Source organism: Kogia breviceps, chromosome 13 (genome assembly GCF_026419965.1).
Source record: "Kogia breviceps isolate mKogBre1 chromosome 13, mKogBre1 haplotype 1, whole genome shotgun sequence".
Taxonomy (NCBI): Eukaryota; Metazoa; Chordata; class Mammalia; order Artiodactyla; family Physeteridae; genus Kogia; species Kogia breviceps.
Genome location: NC_081322.1, coordinates 66598330 through 66617701, shown reverse-complemented (window position 1 = coordinate 66617701; position 19372 = coordinate 66598330). Strand labels below are relative to the sequence as shown.

General features: G+C 40.6%; 1 protein-coding gene across 3 annotated transcripts in view; it reads right to left on the bottom strand.

The window, feature by feature from the left end:
• The window catches only part of ARFGEF3 (ARFGEF family member 3), a 184517-nt gene that overhangs the window by 88410 nt on the left and 76735 nt on the right, over nucleotides 1-19372 (bottom strand). For 2 of the 3 annotated variants that reach the window (XM_059083390.2, XM_067010901.1), the window contains 3 exons: nucleotides 8445-8567; nucleotides 5120-5162; nucleotides 2893-2971 (listed from right to left, as the gene is read on the bottom strand). The exons of the other annotated variant lie outside the window; for it this stretch is intronic. In XM_059083390.2, coding sequence (XP_058939373.1) covers nucleotides 2893-2971; nucleotides 5120-5162; nucleotides 8445-8567 — 245 coding nt within the window. The remainder of the gene's footprint in view (nucleotides 1-2892; nucleotides 2972-5119; nucleotides 5163-8444; nucleotides 8568-19372) is intronic. 3 annotated transcript variants of the gene reach the window in all.

Below are 19372 nucleotides of genomic sequence, written 5' to 3'. Positions count from 1 at the left end.
ATTAGTTTTCCCTTGTCAGCACAGTAATGAACATAGCCTTTATGTTTTTCAAAATTTCGGTGGTCTTTGTTTTATTCTCTGACAAGGCTAAGACCTGAAGGGGTGGGCCAAGAAGAAGAATCCTTGACAGCTGGCAATAGCCAGCTTGCTAGTTGCTACCAGCCAGCTGTGTGTTCCCCTGGGGAACAGAAACAACTGCACAGAATGTTAACATCAGATGAGGACTCTCCACAATGATGATGTAACAAGATGAAAGCCAATCAACAATCACATCTGAACAGAAATTTTTTTTTTTTTTTTTGGCGGTACGCGGGCCTCTCACTGCTGTGGCCTCTCCTGTTGCGGAGCACAGGCTCCGGACGCGCAGGCTCCGCGGCCATGGCTCACGGGGCCAGCCGCTCTGCGGCGTGTGGGATCTTCCCGGATCGGGGCACGAACCCGTGTCCCCTGCATCGGCAGGCGGACTCTCAGCCACTGTGCCACCAGGAAAGCCCTGAACAGAAATTTTTAAAAAAATCTGTACAATTACAAAAATGACCAAATATTATCCTCCCCTGTAAGTGACTCCTGCTGCTCCTCCAGTGACAACTCTGGCTCCCATCTGGCCCTCTTGTCAGCTAGATGAAAACTAGGATGCTCAATGCTAGAACTGCCCCTTGCTTTCTGACAGTTCTCAGTCCTTGAACAGAACCCCCAATTCCTTTAATCTGCACCAGATTACCTATCTCAGGTTCAAATCCTGTAACAATTCCTAACACCCACCCTTTTACTGGATGTCCTAGCGATCGCATAGTGTACAGGATCCCCTGCTGCAGCAAGTTAATAACCCTAATTCTGTTAACCTCAGATGCTCCTGGTGATCTTGGGTTGGTGGGCACTGACAGTCTTCTAGGTTAATTTTCTCATTCAATCCTTACAAAAACCCTAACATATTTTATATTACTAATATTATATATATTACTATATTATACTTATAATACAAATTAAAAATATTTTGAATAATAATCATTAAGCATATCAATATTAAAATTATATTATGAATATAATTAACATGTTATTTTATTATAAATATTATTATAACATATATTATTAATATAAAATAATATAACGTGCTAATAATAATTAATTATAGGATCAATAAGCTTAGGGTGATTGAGCTCTTTGCCCAAAGTCAAGAGCTAGTAAGGAGCCTAACAGGGGTTTTAACCCAGGTAATCCAACAAAGATAATGCAGTTGAGCCAATAGTAATTAATCTATGGTTGTCTCTCAGGAGAAAACAAGCCAATGAGAAACATATTCCAGCTCTGATCTAGCAGCTGGCTCTGCTGAGATGGACAGGAACTGGGCAGGGGTGGTGAGAAGTTAGCACTGGAAGCGATCTAAACCCCGGGCATGGATGGGTAGAGTGAATATATAACCTATCCCAGCCTGGACACTGTTGAGAGTAAAGGAGGGTGATTGTAATCATACACAACAGGCATAGCCTGGGACTGTCCCAAGGAAATCAGGTAGCACAGGGTCCCTATAGATGCGGTCACCATGGCTGGTGTTACAGCCTGCAGGTTAGGATGACCATCTGAATCCCAGCCCTACAGCTCCAATTCTCCATGGTCAGGAAGACGTGACCTGAGTGGGGCAAGGGAGCAGCCAGGTACATTCCATGTACATTCCCCCCGAGGGAAAAATAATGCCCATACCTGCAGCCTGCCTAGGGTCCTGGGGTGGGAGAAACTTGAGGGTGGGGTGTGGAAGAAGTCAAGTGCTATTTTGTTTTGGTTTGTACTACCTATGTATTAAATAAGTCTCTTCGTTTTTTAAGTGCTTGATATAAATTGAGCTTAACTCGGTCAAAATATGCAGGTGACCTGGAGGAATGATAGATATATTGAAGTACAGACTATCCGGCAACAACTTTTAAGAGTAGTTTTAAGCCTAGCTTAAAAATAATCCTGAGTTTATGAAGAAACAAAAACAACAACAACAACAACAAATTTCTGCAATGTTTCCAGCAAAGTGAGAGAGCTCATTCATGTCTGCAACTGGACTGTTTCTCGCGGCTCATTACCATATATAAAATTCTACAAGCAGAAGTTTTCTGAATTATCAATTACTCTACTTACCAGTAAACAATAGTTTAATGTGTCTTTCCCAACTCAAAGGGTACTTCAGAAACCTACCATGTTGTAGAATGTTGCAGTTAATTATAATATGTAGCTGGTAGAGACTTTCATCCCACCTTGGCAAGTCTGGCCTTTTTATGATTTGGCTTTACTACAGATGCAGAAGTTATCAACTTACTGCATGGAGAGCTGGAGCAGTGGACATCACAAAAGAACTAATATCACTGATTAAACTGTCATGCATGCAAATAAATGAAAAGTATATAAAAATCAGAATAACACATTTTTTTGTAAAGATAGGTGTGTGTGCTCACAGGCTCAGGAGATGTTAGAAGAAATAGAAAAGATCACACAGCCCAACCTGGCCATTTAGCAGAGGAGGAAGGTGCAATAGTTGGATGAGAAGGCTCATTTGGAGCCACAGACCTGGGACATGCCAGGTTATGACTAGCCCTCATGTCAACTAGCGCTTAGCCAACATTTTTTTCCACTCACCTCTATGTTCAAGGGATGATCTCTTCTACCACGGATTGTTTTCCCTTTTTCTCATCAGAAAATTACAGCCTTCAGTAACCGTATTTGGTCATGTGGGCTTGCCCAAGATCACTGAACACATGTCTCAGGAAAGACAGTGAACTGCTCAGTGAATACGAACGGGGTGGTGGGAACCACTGTCCCTAATGCTCTGCAACTGTAAGCGATGCTGCAGGCAAAAGTTACTTCAGAAATAGTCCGTTAACGAATCAGAGCACCAGTGTTGAAGGCACTTACTTGATGGCAGCTTGGAGCTTCTCACACAGAACAGTGAGCACAGAGACAAGGTCATCACAGAGGGACTCTACAGTTGACCCTTCAAACAGAGGAGGTGACAGGCATTAGACATCGGCAGGAGGCACTACAGGCTTCCTCAACAGTCCTTCCCATCTTCTGCTTTTGATACTTTCAGGACTGGAAAGATGATTTTCAGATGCTGAGCCTTCCTCAGGTCACCAGAAGGGTCACAGAAAAGAATTAAAGGACTGATGATCTCATCAGTCCTTTCCAAAGTAAAACACTCAAGATAGTCCAGGAAGGAAATAACAGACTATTTATTATAAGTAAAATGCATTCACACTTAACAAAAAAGATTTGGTTAATTTTAAGGAACAACACAACTGATAACAATTTTCTCAATATTTAGGCCAGCAGACTATACATGTATCCCTTATTCTGACCTCTTGAATTTCTGGGTCTCCTGAGCAGACCTGAGCTGTATCCCAGAGAGATAAAGTATGGTGGCACGGAAGAAAGATGGGCTTTTCATACTAGGAAACTAGGGAAAGGAGGCAAAAGAAGTTAGTCACCATCGTCACCTATTTTAGCTATTTGTCCAGCATCCTCAGGGTACATGGCCTTCATTGTTAAAGGAGCAACAGCCAAGGTCAGAAAAAATTTTCCTTTCAAACATGTTTGTGTCCAGAATCTAGCAACAAAACTCCCACAGAAGCAATGAAGTGTATTGGAAAAAGGCTGAAATTTGGAATCTGTTCAAGTACTGGTCCAGAGTTTGCTGACTGTGTGACAGTGGGTAAGCTTCAGTTTGGCCTTCGGCAAGATGCGATAAATAATAATGAAGCCCCAGCTCTGTTGGGCCAAGTGAAGTAACAAGTGGAAGCATTTGCTTTTTTTTTTTTTTAAATAAAAACCTGTGGAGAGCTATACAAATGTGCCCAAGTGTTTGATGGATGTATATAATGAATGAATGAATGAATGAATGACCATGAGGTCAGAGAAGATGCAGGAAAAATGGCAAGAGTGTAAGAAGGAAAATAAAAATAAAATTGGAGGAGGGCAAGGGAATGATAAATGGCTGATCCTCAGAATTTAATATTTTAAACGCAGGAACAAATTGAGAAATGATAAAGTACAACAATAAAAGATAGTTGAAAATAAATAAAACCCATAAGTAGTCTTGAAACTCAATTTTAGGTAAATTTCAAATGAGTCCATCAATTTTTTTACTGATATAGATTTTAAAGATGCATCCTTAACCAAGAGGACTTTGACCTCTATTTTTAGTTTATAAAATCATCCTACATTAAAGGAAGACATTATGGGAACTGCAATAGCCAAAAGAGGAAGAGACTGGTGGAAAATCTTGGAGCATACCACTGAGAGCTTCAAAAGGTGAAAGGATGCTGCAGCCCACGAATGCAGGAAGATGTGACTAAAACAACATGCTCATGTGATGCTTTAGAAAATGACTTAAAGCAGTCATTTTTCTTTCATTTATTCTTTTTCTCCTAACTGTGGCTGTTTAGGTACTTCTTTCTCTCTGTTTCATTCCCTGTCTTTTTCATCTCCTCTCTACCCCGCCCCCCTTTTCCCCATCATTAACCGGCAAAAATATCAAAGCAAAGCAGATTTTTTTCAACATTTAAAAAATTACTGAATAAAGTTCAAAATAAAAGTTATATTTCAGTATTTCAATCAGATAATTTGAATTTTTCATATCTCTTTCAGAAAACAATACCATCAAACATTTTTAAGAAGTCAAAGTGCTTGTCTGTTGTACGTGGACCTTTGTTTTTTCCTGTCCTGTGGGTGAGAATGAAAGTTCCTTACCTTGATTTCATCTGCTACTGAAACTGGGCTGTCTGTCCTTCCCTGTGAGGTGACTCATTTTTCATATCAAAAACTCGGTGTTTAACAAATACCCTTCAGGGGAAATAATGAACCTGACTTCATGAAGAGTGACGTAACTACAAAAACTAGCTTCCAGCCGGAAGGTGTGTGAAGGGTTAATTTCCTTGACACAGCTGGAGCAGGGACAAGTATGTTTGGCAGAGTGTGTAGGAAGAGAAGGAGACAACGGCTGACTAAAGCTAAGCAGAGCACCAAGGAGAATGGGGAACTAACCCGAGAGCTTTTACTCAGCGTTATATCCCCACCCCAAGCACACAGTAGGTGCTCCTACACCAGCTTTTTAAACTGAATGCACAGAAATCAAATCCAATACCTTGACTCCTGAATTCCTGCGGTACATCCGGGTTTTCAATTATCTAGTAAGGGAGACACACACAGGGCAATTAGGAGATTCACGCAAGAAAAATCCCGACTGTTCAACAACGGAAAGTTCTAGGAAACAAAGCGTCACCTGAGTGCTCTGGGCTCTGCTAACTTACCTAGGCGCACCCTCCGGCTCTTGATAGCATTTCATTACTCATGGTACTTACGAAAAGGCTAAGATGTCTGAACTATCAGTTCCAAAAATAATTCAGTCAAGAGTCCACAACCCCCTGGAAGTTTAAGCCCCGCGTGGACTTGATCATTCCAGGATGCTGCACGGCTATGACCTGAGGCAATACCTGCCTAAACAGGTGCATTCTCTTTGCACAAAAAAACAATCTGTCCCAAGGTCACAGACTGCACTCTGACTGGCACCTAATGAACACAGATTCTTAATCGTAAGAAGAATCAGGTTCCTGGACTTCAACATACAGGCTCAAGGTGACTGCGGGTCAGAAGTACCAGATTCCTAACTGATGGGGGAGTGTATTAACTTCTGACTGTCTGACCAGACCGACCCTCTAGGCCATCTCTAGGTAGATCTAGAACTATCAAGGTAGAGACAGAACCTGGAGGGAAGGGAGAACAGGAAGGAAAAGACATTTACTGGTAGTAAGATTATTTCCCGTGGTAGGGACAATTCAGTGACTACTGAGCTGAGAGCAGGAAGGCAACCCTTCTGTCTCCCCACCTCTTAGCACTGGGAGATAAACAGAAGGCATTTCCATGCCAATTAACGGCCAGATATAAATCATACCGTAGCACTGATCATTTTAAAACTTGTTACAGGCATGTATTTCTACTCTTCTCTGTTCATAAATTTGCAAGCTCAGCAACTTCTACAGTGTTTTGGGAAATGCTATGTTAGTGCCTACAGCTCAGCACATGGATAAACATTAAGTTCAGAACAACATTTTCTGGAGGAAATCCATCTGAATCATTTTTATGGACAGGAGAACCACTACCACCAACCCCCCAAATATGTACATGTGGCATTTTTTCTTTTTAAAATGAGTAACAACAATTTAACAATGGCTTTTGTCATCGAAGTAATTCAAAAATAAAGCTCGATAGTAACTCAGGGTTTCTGAGGCTACAAAATCAAACTGAGTAATCTGCCCTGGGAGTAGGGGTGGGGAGGGGCTAGACGTTAAGTTGAAGATACATTTTATGCTAAGCTTTTGGCATTCTAGATTTATCTTCTTTCCACTGTATTTAAGTCTTTCTAATTCTGAGATGGCCCATGATGTCTTTCCAGTGATGGGCCACGCTAAGCACTATACACATCTTCTGCAAGTAACGCTAAGTGTCCCACGGGAGAACATGCAGCCTACTTAGAGTGAGCCTCACCATTCCTAGGGACCACTCCCCTTTAACAGCTTTTTTAAAAATAACCATTCTCAGGTGGCAAAACTTACGTCTCCCTCTACCAAACATCCAAAGTGCAGCAAATATTAGCATCCTGAGAATCATGTTTTTCTGGGACACGAAAACATCTCCAGGGATCTAATGAGTAATAGAAAGGAAATTAACAGGAAACACTAATTTTCTATCTCATTTGGGATCTTGCCTCCGGATGGGGTGAGTCCAGATGGTCAGTGATGAGACGGACCAGAAGGTTAATTAGCCACACAGTACCTAGGACAGAGGCAGACAACCCTCTAGTTTTATCCAGACCTCTACAACTATACCTGTCACCACTGTTACAGAAGAGCAAGATAAGCTAAAAAGCTGAGTCGTTTTACTTAAAACCCCAAATTCTCCTACTTAAAAATTTTAAAATGTAATGAAATAAACGATCATAATTGAAATCACTTTGAAACTACAAAGTTTCATTTAAATGCTTCATCTTAAAACATTAGTGTTATAGTATTTCCCATCCTGTTGCCATTTAGCAAGGATGGAACATGATCATATACTAGTATCAGGACTCTCAACATCTTAGCGTTGTTTCCATTAAGAAACTTCTTTTCTCTTAATGCTTTCTGCTTACAGATTTGAATTTCTTTTAAACGAATATATCTATACCATCATATGCAAAACCTTAGTATAAATGAAATCGTTTTTAACAAAGAGTAAGCTAATAAAATAAAAATATCTCAAGTTTAAAAAATTTTTAATAAAAACTTGGGCTTTAGATATAGCAAACACAAAAGAAAAGCAGTATTTGTTTTTTCAGATTAGTGGATTTAAAAAAACACAAAAAAACACTGGCTGCCAGACTGCATATTAATAACCTGGACTGGGAGTAAGGAGACTAGGGCTTTTGTTCTGGCTCTTTCATTGATATGCTCATTAATTTTAGATTTCAATTTCATCTCTCTGGGCTTCATCTTCCCCAGCTGTTTTTCTGAGGAATAAAAGAATGTGACCAGATAATCTCTAAGGTTTCACTCAATGCCATGATTTTCTAAAAATTAGGAAACAGTTGAAGTTAAAAATTAGAAATGAGCTCTTCATTTCTGTAAAATTAATTTCTGAGATATTTTGCATTGCCATTGAGAGTTCCTATTCTAAAAAATAACTAATAAAGTGTTCATATCAGAATACTTCTTGTAGATTTTAAAAGAAGTTTAATCTGAATTATTAGAGGCATTTTTTTAAAAACACCAATTTTGAAGAGGAATCATCTCCTCAATTAACATTCCCAGGAGATAACATATACAAGAAGCTGATTACATTTACATTTTTTCCCAGGAATGCCCATTTTAGACAATCTGCTCAAGTTTAGAGCAAAAAGCTCGAGTGGGCTTTGATGACAGAGAGAAGACAAATTCAGCTTTTCCCTGACGGCACCAGCAGGTGAAGGGAAACCTCCTGCCCCAGCCTTTTATTTCACAAACAGAAACATATACACCAAGCCTCAAAGCATGTAATTAATTAATTGCTAGTAATTTTTCTTAATTCTGAATTTACTTCTGTCTGTGATGTATTTATTCATCACAATATTTTTCATAAAATTGTTCAATCTGAGATGTTTAAAACATGATTTTAAAAGAAAAGTGAATTTTAAATTAATGACTAAGAAAATGACCAAAACCGTAAGGAAAAATAACTCTCCAAGCTTTGGAGTGAAACAGGCAAAGATACATTTAAAGAGTTTAATTTATATAAATAAATGTTCTTCTGAACCAAGCCAGCCCTTCCTAATGTTTCAGTAGGAAGCAGCCCTGGCAGGGGGAGGGGAAAGCATATAGGACGTGGGACACTTAGCATGCGGTTACACAGAGACACTGGCAAGACCGGGATGAACGTGTGGGTACCAAGAGGCTCACCGTATTCTCCTGCCTTTGTCGTAACTGTAAAGTCAAGTCACTCAGCATTTGACTGAGAGTTGCCCGCACAGCAGTGTTTATACTACGCTGGTGACAGCTACATATGTATGTTTCAATGCACACCTGGTAAAGAAATAAGACAGCAACATACACGATCTGTAGATATCAGTTCATTACCAACATGCTTTGGAATTAATTAGAGAGTATGTTAAAAATCTCTCTTAAATAGAAAGTCAGCCTGATTTAAGACTAGTTGTCAATGAGTACTACTAAATATGTATTTTAAATCCTTAGGAATTTGTTTTTAATCATATAGGAAAAGTAATCTTTCCCTAAAGATTATCACTCTTAAAAACTTATTATTCTGAGCAACACAGAAGAATGCAAATTAGTGATTTTTAGATATGCCAAATAATTCTGCCTAGAACAAACTCAGGTGGCTAGAAATTAATCAGGAGAAGTTGTCTCCATGGCAAAACAGGAACAGAATTTAACTCCTGAGTTATGAAGTGTGGGGAAAGGGTTAATGAAACCCTTTCTCCTCTATAAACAAGTTTGACCTTGGATTAAGTCTCCAGCTGTGTTCTTTTGGAAACCTGATAAAAGTAGGACAGTTAGCTGAGTTACTAGGCAGCATGGCTTAGGGTAAAAATGTCCCGGATTACTAAGCTGCATCTGAATGCGGAGAACTGTGAACAAACTATAAAAACCTGGTGAGAAGTTTCCCTGGGTGACTGTTGTCATTGATCACACCCTCTGGGACCTCTGCCAGCTGAGCTCATGCAGTTGTTACAGATTATTGGTTCCTACATAGTCGAAACCTGGGGACGCTAAGCCAAGGTGACTGTGTACCCACAAAGGTGGCTCTCATCTTTTTGCTCCTAAGCTGACATTTTGAGAGCCAGCAACTAGCCTCTGGACTGCAGCAAGGACTCCTGTGAAAGATAAATGCCTGCTGTTGCCCTACTTCTATTTCCTGTCCTATATCCTGCTAAGTGAACATAACGCCAGTTGTGGTCTATTTGGGTGTTGTGAGTCTGAATGTCTAGCTGAACATGAGAAGACTCCCTGATGGCTGCTGCATGGAGAAGTCCCAATTTGGAAAAAAACAAAACAAAACAAAACAGAACTCTCATTTGATGGTGATGTTATGTTAAATGGCATGACTTTTCAGATTTTATTGACCTCTAATTCTTTTGGAAGCTATAGGAATGGGCATTGACAATAAATGCATGCTTTAAATTTGCCCTCTTTTTCCTCTCCATAAGATATGTTATCCTTTCCATTTCCCAAGCATATTTAGTCCCACAAAAAGAAAAAAAGGGGGATTTAATGCACCTAAATTATTTTTCTAGGAGTAACTCCAAGACTATCTACAATGAAAATACAGGGTTCTCACCCAAATGGCAAATTTAATTTGATGACTGATAACTGAAACAAGAGAGAAACTAAATGTTAACCTTTGTTGCTGCTACTGCTTAAGCTAGACCTTTCTGCTGGGCCTCATTAGAACAACCTTCTTGGTAAAATTAAGTAGGTAAAAGTAAATATTTTCTAACAGTTTAATTTATCTCCTACTGAATGCTTAATATTCCAAACGAGCATTGAAAACTCAACAGTGTATTTGGAAGTGGGCTTAGATTAATTCATTTTAAGTTAAAAAATAAGAGCAAGTTCCAAAAGATTTGTTTTTCAAACTACCATTTAGGGTATATCAGTTTTTAATTCATTTTCTTAAACAATCGTGGATTATAATGTACCTGAAGGTACAATTTATACATACTTAGAAGAAAACACGTTTTAATCTTGAAAGGCTTTTACTTTTGCATGTGATGAAATAGTTTAAAAACTGAAAATACATCTGAGTGAGGTATTTCACTTTGATGAAATCAAATTCTCCACGGTGTAATTAGGCACACTCGTACTATATATACCTTAGGATTTAACAGTTTTCTTTAAATCTTATACTCTCCCAAGAAATCTTTATAACTGTTGATCTTTAAGATCTCTAAGCTCTGACATTATAAATTTAAGGGGGAATTTTAAGCCTTAGATGCACTAAAGATGAGAGTAGCTATCTGGAGAGCTGAACTACACACTTAACATAAACATGATTTTCCTGAATACTGAGAGCCATCTATATCCTCCCTTAAAAAACTCTATCAGTCCCTTTAGACCCAAGAAAGAAAGCACACATGAAGAACTGGATTTGAAGCAACACAAACAGTGCTGTAAACAGATGAACTTCACAAGTAACAAATGTATTTCTTTGAATTTTAATGTTACCACCATTTTTAATGTTTAGGAGCTATTACTACATGTACAACACTGGAAATGACTTATTGCAAGAGGCTTTTTATTAAGGGAATAGATAGGCGTGTTTTGTCTGCTTAAAAAAAAAAGATTAAGGAGATCATTCTACTAAAGTTGGGAGTATAAATACTGAATACGACAAAAGGGTATCCTTTTAAATATAAAAATGATCATGTATCTGATAACATCACTCTCTTTAGGTACTCAGAAAGAAATGCTTCATCAGTTATCCTGACATCTTCTACAGAAAAGTTCCTTTAACTTGCTATATTAATAATAAATTGGTAAATCCGAAAGGTTTGCAGAACTACATTTCCCCTTATAAATCTGACCATTGTAATTCAAGAGCAGTGATTTTTTTCACTTTGTGAATGTTTTTCTTCCTATACCTCAGGGCAGTGCTAAGATGAGCACACTGAATCAGAGAAGCTCAGAGAACACCATGTCCAAAGTCAGGCTGAGTTTCTGGAAAAGGAGCTCATCAGTTTCTTCTTTTCATATATCCTATATCAGTTCTGTCTCCTCATGCCCTTTGCTTTCATGGTGCAGAACTGACACTTAAAAAGCCTCAGTCCTGCACCTCTGCCAGAGGCTCAAAGGGCAAGTCAAATACCTTGTGAAAAGCCCCAGGCCCCTGATCACCAGGGAATGCACGAAGACACAGGGCAGTGAGGAGTTTCGTAAGGGACATTTTGATCATTTCATGCACTTGTGGACATCTAGCTTTATGGCATGCTAGACACAACTGAGGGCAAAAACATACATCATTAATGAAGCAAAACAGACCCCAAAAGCAGAAGGAACAAGAACAAGAAAACACAAGTTTGCAAGCCATACATAAGCAATACAAGTTTTGCATCACCGAGTCAACAGACTGATAAATAACAGTACTAGGTTACAACCACGGTGCAATCACTATTATTAAATATGAAGCAGCACAGTGGAATGTAGCAGATATTCAATATACATTAACCAAAGTGATAATAAATTTTAAAGAAGCTGCCACAGTAGAAGTTTGCTCTAGCTTTACAAAGTACGTATGACCTTCACTTTGTTGAACTATGCATTTACCTTCTCTTCCCTATCTGAATGGGGTTAGTGGCATAGCTTTGTTAAAACAGTGCATGGTACTGACTAATGAGTTCTATAAAGAGAAGAGCTAGTATGTTTCCCACTGGAAAATTTTTACGGAGATGACAATTTATGGTGATAAAAATAGAAAGGATCAGAGATTAAGTAAGCTACAAGAAAGCCGAAATGTCTCTTATATGAATGCTTGCGGATCACATTAGAACCAAAGGAAATTTTGATGATCACTGTAAGTCTGAACTCTGTTATATCATGACGACAGCTCAGTGGCTCTGCCGTTCCCAGGTAAACAGCAGTAACAGGTGGGTATGTGACAGGTGGCACCTCATCAAATGGGTCCTGTTGATGCAAACACACAGGCACACACACACACATACATACACACAGGCAGAATGAACTGAAGTTGTTTTATTATTCCTAAGAAATACCTGTGTAAGTAAATCTGATCCCATGCTGGGGTAGGGAAATTTGCTGGTTTTCCTTTTGGATCTCAACTTACAAGGAAATTCTTAAAGTGCCAAGGCATTTACGGAAAACTGATTGTGACTTCCTTCTTCCTCCTCCATGTTCTTCTTGGCTTCAGCTGGCATATTAAAAGGGCTTAAGACCCCTCAGCCCCTCAATGCCTGCACCTTCTCAGGCAGAGACTTCTGCTTTGTCTACACAGGGTCTACCAAACTCTAGCCTCTCTGTCCAGTGAACCAACCCAAAATGAAGTAGCGGGGATCTCTGCATTGTTCAATGTGTCTTCTAACTCCAACTAAGTTCTTCAAGAGCCATGCAAGTCAGAGGTTAAAGGAAAGTGGAGAATGTCTTGCAAAGGACTAGTTCACTCAAAGCCTATCTGGCAGTAAGTAGCCAAAGAACAGACACCTTAGAGGAGTCAAACCAGAGTCAGCAAAGAGACTGGCCCACGAGGAAGGAAAGAAAGTTTCTGGAAGGAAAAGTGGAGAAGCTCCTTAGAATGGGGTTTCCTCAATAGTAGCCTCAGCTGGTTTAATGGGTCAGCTTCCTTGGTCGGTTTTCTTGCCAGGAGGTGGGGCTACCCCTCCCAGTCTTAAAGAGAACAAGACAAATAAGATGCTTCCAGGACAAACGGATCAAGTAAGTCATCTGTATACTTTTTTTCCGGGTTATATCTGGAGACTAACTGCTCCTTAATTGTAAAATATTTTATTTGAGGTATGACTCAGAAATAATGCTTCCACATTAGATTAAAAAAAAAAAGGAAAGAGAAGTCAGCCCAATTAAAATAATACTTTAGTGACAACTAGAACCATAACATCAGAATCTTTGGCAGCAGGTCTTGAGCTTCAGTGATTTTTAAGTTCCCTGACGTAACAAGTGGAACTACTGCTGAACTCCATATCCTCTGAGGATAACGTAATGTTCAGAAAAGATATACTGAGTATCAATATGTAAAGATACCCAAGAAAGTGGCATATTCCTGCTGGTCACTTGAATCTACGGTCACAAAAAAAGTAAAATGTATCAATACTTCTGCTTTACATGTAAAACCACCATGCAGCCATTCTCTAACTAAATGCCTTGGTAAAGGTCCAAAGTGGATAAGAATCCAAAGAATTTCAGTCAGTTGCTATATTAATATGGCAAGATTTCATTAACATTTTCTAAGACTGAGGGTAGCCAGGAAGCAACCGTATAGCATAGTGGTTAACAGCACATATTTGAAATATAAAAAGCCTAGATTTGAATATCTAAAAAAATATTTCTTCAGTATTGTTTTTTATTTATAAACAAATCAATATACAATAAGTCTAGATGGCAGTGGGAGGAGCTTACTTACAAAGGAAGCATGTGGAAAGTGGAGTGCGTGCAATCAGACTCCAGCCTGGAGACCCCTCCCTCCCATCCACCTTAGGGCTTTCCTGGCCTAAAAATCACTGGGCAAGCAAATTAACCTCCCTTTCTCTGGGATTCTTTATATAGCTTGGTTATGGTAAAGATTAAAAGAGAATGTGTGAAAAATACAATGCTTATTGACATGCCCTAGGAACTCAACCATCAGTAGCTACCATTATTAACCACTGTTTTGGAACTGAGGGATGGAGGATGGACAGAGTAAAAAAGGGAGGTTCCTGAAAGTAAAAACCTTAAAGAAAAAAAAAAAAGGTCTTTGAGAGAGACTCTGCTTGAACTTGATAACATGCTACAGGATCAAAGACTGGAAGTTTCCCATGACTAAGATCAAACCAGCAAATACACATTTACAAACAAGGCTTTCTCACTTAGAAAAATCCCATTGAGCAGCCTTCAGCAGGCATGAGAATATGCTCCAAATCTTACCAATGAAACAATATCATTAACCATCTTCAGATCAGCTTCACAGAGCTTCTGGTTATGGCACTACCTCTTCCTTTAACCCCAAGGCCTTGGCGAGTTTTACTTTGACAGCTTTTTCCTACCTTAAGGTAACTATCCTTGGAACACTCAACACACCTGCTAATTTGGGCATAATAGTAGGAGAAATACTTAGGGTCCAGCTTTCAACCAATGAAGACAATTTTGTATCCATACAAAGTTTTAGTAATGACAATTCATGAAATTAAACAGAAAACACATGTTGGATATTTCATAACTGTCCAATTCTAAATTCGGCTGATATTTCTTATTCCTCCTGCATCACAGAAGATCCTATTCTGAAAAACTGTCATTATTCCAGTTTAATTAAGCAAGTTAAAGTTAGACACACAAATGAAGGCTGCCCTCTTATTTACATTTTCAGTGCTTAATGATCCTTTTATAGTTTCAGCAGTACCTTGGGAAAACAGACTCATTTTTCATACTTAAGCACACATCCCATTTCCTGATCAACAGGTTCCAGGGTAAACACTATTCTTGAGTAACAGTCAATGCAGACAGAGTAAGAAAGAAGAGAGTGCGTGGATTCTCTCCCAACATTTCCACAGGGGTTTTAAATGATTTACTTTAAGGTATTTTTATAAATTGTTTCCCTAGCTATATCAAAAGTGACAATAGGAGAAAAGATTTTTTTTCTTGAAGTTAAAGACTTATTTTTATGAGAAATTCAGCTACAACCAAGAAAGCTTCCAGGAGCTAAGTGGTAGTTTTAGGCTGAAATGTCCTGCTTTAAAAATAGAGATGCAGATTTTTCAAAGGCTAATTTTAGCAGGTGGAAAGCATTTAAGAACATGCAAAAACCTGCAAAATCATTGGGTTTCACTATGTCTACAGAATACCATTATATTTGTGGCAGTATAACTCTCTTTTGTAATTAATGTTTCCTGTTGATGAAAAAGTATTTCTTAAGCAACTTCTATGGTGAAAAACCAAAAGGTTCTAAGCTATTTTGCAAATTTGAGGAAATATAAAATGTAGCCAATGTAAGAAAAATACTTATACCTATCATGTGTATCTGAAGTAAACAATGATTTCAAATAAGTCCACTACTATCCTTTCTTAAATTATCCATACATAATGCACTTAATAATCTATAGCTGTAACTACTGATCCATAAAGCTTATATTTATAAATTGTTCCTATGCTTTTCATATAAATAGATGTACTCCATGCTCGTCTTATGCCAGATTACATAAATATGGATTCGGGGAGGAGGTATGTTTTTGGGGTTTTTGTTTGTTTGTTTGTTTGTTTTTGCGGTACACGGGCCTCTCACTGTTGTGGCCTCTCCCGTTGCGGAGCACAGGCTCCGGACACGCAGGCTCAGCGGCCATGGCTCACGGGCCCAGCCGCTCCGCGGCACGTGGGATCTTCCCGGACCGGGGCACGAACCCGCGTCCCCTGCATTGGCAGATGGACTCTCAACCACTGCGCCACCAGGGAAACCCAGAGGTATGTTTTTAAAGGTTGACAGTGGGTCTTACTGGTGGAAACACATACTCAGAAGGAACAGTGGGATAGCTCTGTGGCAGTTTAAACCGTTAAAGCGTTTTAAGAGATATGTTTGATATACATCAAGCAATGACAAATGGGAAGGAGAAAACGTGGAGATGATTTGGCAGGAGAAGATGATGAAAGACAAGGGAAATTAGAAGAATCAAAATCTTGCACTTATTAGGGGCCACCATTGAGAGGATTCTGCTGCTGTGTGTGCATCCCTACTTCGTGGAGGGGGCTCGACTGGCCATGGCAAAGAGGCATGGCAGACCTTGCCTGGGATTTAGGTCTATAAAGCCAGCAGAACACTATCTTTAGATCTCATTTTAATGAGATTATACCAATATTCACTTGTGGCAGTGCTTCTCAAACTTTAATAGGCTTACGCATCCCACGGAGTATCTTATTACAAGGCAGATTCTTATTCAGAGGTCTGGGTTGGGGCCCGAGGACCTGCATTTCTAACAAGCTCCCAGGTGCTGCCATGCATCTGCCGAGTGGACCACACTTGAGGCTTTAGAGCATCACAGCTCCTTTCAATATGGTTTTACAACACAGCTTGTTGGAGAGAACAGTAACTATCAGAGCAGTGATTTTCAACTTGACTTCTGCAGTAGAATCGACCGGAGGCCTTTACAAAATTTCTTTGCCCAGGTCCCTCCAAGACCAAAAAACTCAGAATTTCGAGGGCAACCCTAGGCATCTTATTTTTGCTAATACTTCCCAGGTGATTTGAATATGCAGCCTTTGAAGAGAACTACCAACGTAAAAGTAGGGCCTCTGATGCTTTGCAACTGTAAGTATCCCATACGTAAGAGAGTTCGTTTCAGGAGGGTAAAGAGAAGTCAAAGTTTAATCAAGTAACTACTGAAAATAGTCAGCCTTATACAGGAACCTATGCAAACTTGTATAAGCCCGTCTCTAGTTCTGATCTTTAGTTATTGTTGGTAGCGAACTGAGGCATACTATTCTCTTAAGGAAAAGATCTATTTTAAAGATAAAAGGCAAGATTAGTTTAACTTCAACACTGTGTCTGAAGGGTGCTCACACCCGGGAATGGTCTGGACGAGGGGAAGGTAGGCCCTTTGAGAATTACCACTGATTTCCACAGGGCAAGTGTAAGGGCCCCTGTGAGTGTCCCTTCCACAACCAAACTGTGACAGCACGTGCTACAGGGTATAAAGACCAAAAGCTCAGTCATACCGACCAGTCTTGCTTCCTGGTTCTATCATGTCCTAGCTGTGTGGCTAGTTCAACAGTACTGTTGTGCAGAGTATATGATCTAATACAGGGAAAGTTCTGAGAACGGTGCCTGGCAGAGAGCTAAATATGTACTAAAGGTCGCCATGTAACATTGTCTTAGCCATGTAATATGTACTTATCTCTTGCCACCAAGAGTGATGTTATGTTTTCAAGCCTCCTCAGAATGATCAACTCTGAGACGGAATGGCCACGGAGAGCCCAGAGCTCTAGTTAATGACTGGTGGAAGTACTCTGAGTTGCAGCCAAGCCTGATGGATAAAAGATCCACTATTCTCAGCAGGAGAGCACTTTGCAAGGTGTTTTTATCACTGGCTTTCTGATCGGTGCCACTGGAAAGAGTGAGCCCCTGGTGCTGGCATCTGCATGCCTGTCCTGCTCCCGGATCACTCTGCTTCTTTCAGCAGACTGGCGTGTAGATGTCCTTACCCACGGACTGGCCAGCTGCAAGAGTTGGATTCTTTTTTTTTTTTTTTTTTTTTTTTTTTGTGGTACGCGGGCCTCTCACTGTTGTGGCCTCTCCCGTTGCGGAGCACAGGCTCTGGACGCACAGGCTCAGCGGCCATGGCTCACGGGCCCAGCCGCTCCGCGGCATGTGGGATCTTCCCGGACCGGGGCACGAACCCGTATCCCCTGCATTGGCAGGCGGATTCTCAACCACTGCGCCACCAGGGAAGCCCAAGAGTTGGATTCTTACTCCCTTCAACCTGGTGCCCACGCCAGGTCCAGGCTAGCACAGAGGAGTGATTCTGCACACTGCCATTTATCAAAAGCACTTTGAAGTGGAGACCATTGTGGTCCTTACAAAGCAGTCTCCATCCCCCTGCTATGCTGGAGAATCTGCTGATGTTTCCAGTCACCAGAAAAGAGTGGGGCGTCTAAGTGAGGGCTGGGGGAACCTGCAGCCTCAACTCTTTAAGTTCCACCATGGACAGGGACGTGGTAGGACCTTCTTGTGGATCTACAGGAGAGGCAGGGCCTAAAAACATCTGCTGGGAGCCTGCGCACTGTCAAGGGAAGGCCCCCGCGGTCAAATACAGGATGAAAAGTTTATTTTTAAGATCTTTGCCAAGTCCTTCCTTCAGAGGAAGGCAGTCCGAAGCCTCCATCCTGAACAAGAAATCAAAGCTAGCATTGGAAGTAATGCATTTTTCCGTGATGGTCTGACCCCTGCTTCGTGACCTTCGTGCTGACATTCTGCTGGGAACTCTTCCAACTAGGGGTTCTCAGTAGGCTGCAGGAGGGGCAAGAAGGGGAAGTAAGCTTGCTACTGTTGTCTCAGGAAGCTAGCCCAGTTGATGACCCATCCCTTCAGGGTCCTGGCCGTGTCAACATTATTTAGTGGAAGCCTGGATGTCGTCATCAGTCCCCTGCTCCAGGAGGGCAGCAGCTAACCTGGACCCAGCATTTACTATGCGGCTGCCTGCACTGAAAGCTTTTTACATGGATTCTATCTTTCTTGTCTAATCAGCACAACCACACTACGAGATAGCGAGATAGGTGCTGTTAGCATTGCTTTTACACAGAGAACACACACAAGCCCAGGGAAGTAGCTAAGGCAACACCACTGGGAGGTGGTAAAGCCAGGATTTACACCCAACCAGTGCAACTCAAGAGCCCATGCTGTCACCACCAAGCTCAAATGCCTTTATCTTTATATGACTCTTGGGCTGAGATTTAAAAAAAAAAAAAAAGTTTTTCCTTTATAGGTTCTGGTAGAGACCACTGTGTTTTGATGTTTCATCCTATCTAGACAGATCTGTCAACTCTCTACTCTGGCTTCCAGATCCCCTCTGAAACCACCCTTGACTTGGGTGGCCCATGGCAGTGTGTATCTGCTGTTCAGGAATTACATCTCGAATCTTTCACAATCTCATTCAAAAACTCATCCCTGTGAGGATGATAAAGACCTCACCCTCTTAAAGGGAGCTTGGGAATCCCTGGTGGCCTCCCCAGTCCTGAGGGTCCTACAACAACCCATCCCCTTCCCCATAGCCCTCCTGGGCAGGGGTCGAGCTAGGCAGTGGCTGGGCAGTGACACGCTGCATTTCCCTTCTTGTCCCTTCACATGGCAAAGAAATAACAAGCCTCTTACATGCCAATCCTGTTTCTTGCCCTGATCAAAACTACATTTGTCACTCTGAAAGCAAACCAGCATGAGGTATCTAAAATAGTCAAACTCATAGAAACAGAGAGTAGAATCGTGGTTGCACGGTGGGGGGAGGAAGAGGGGGAAATGGAAAGTTAATATTCAATGGGTATAAAGTTTCAGTTATGCAAGATGAATACGTTCTAGAGATCTGCTATACAACACTGCACTATGGTTAACACTACTGAATTGTATACTTTAAAAGTTTGTTAAGATCTCATGTTGTGTTCTTACCACA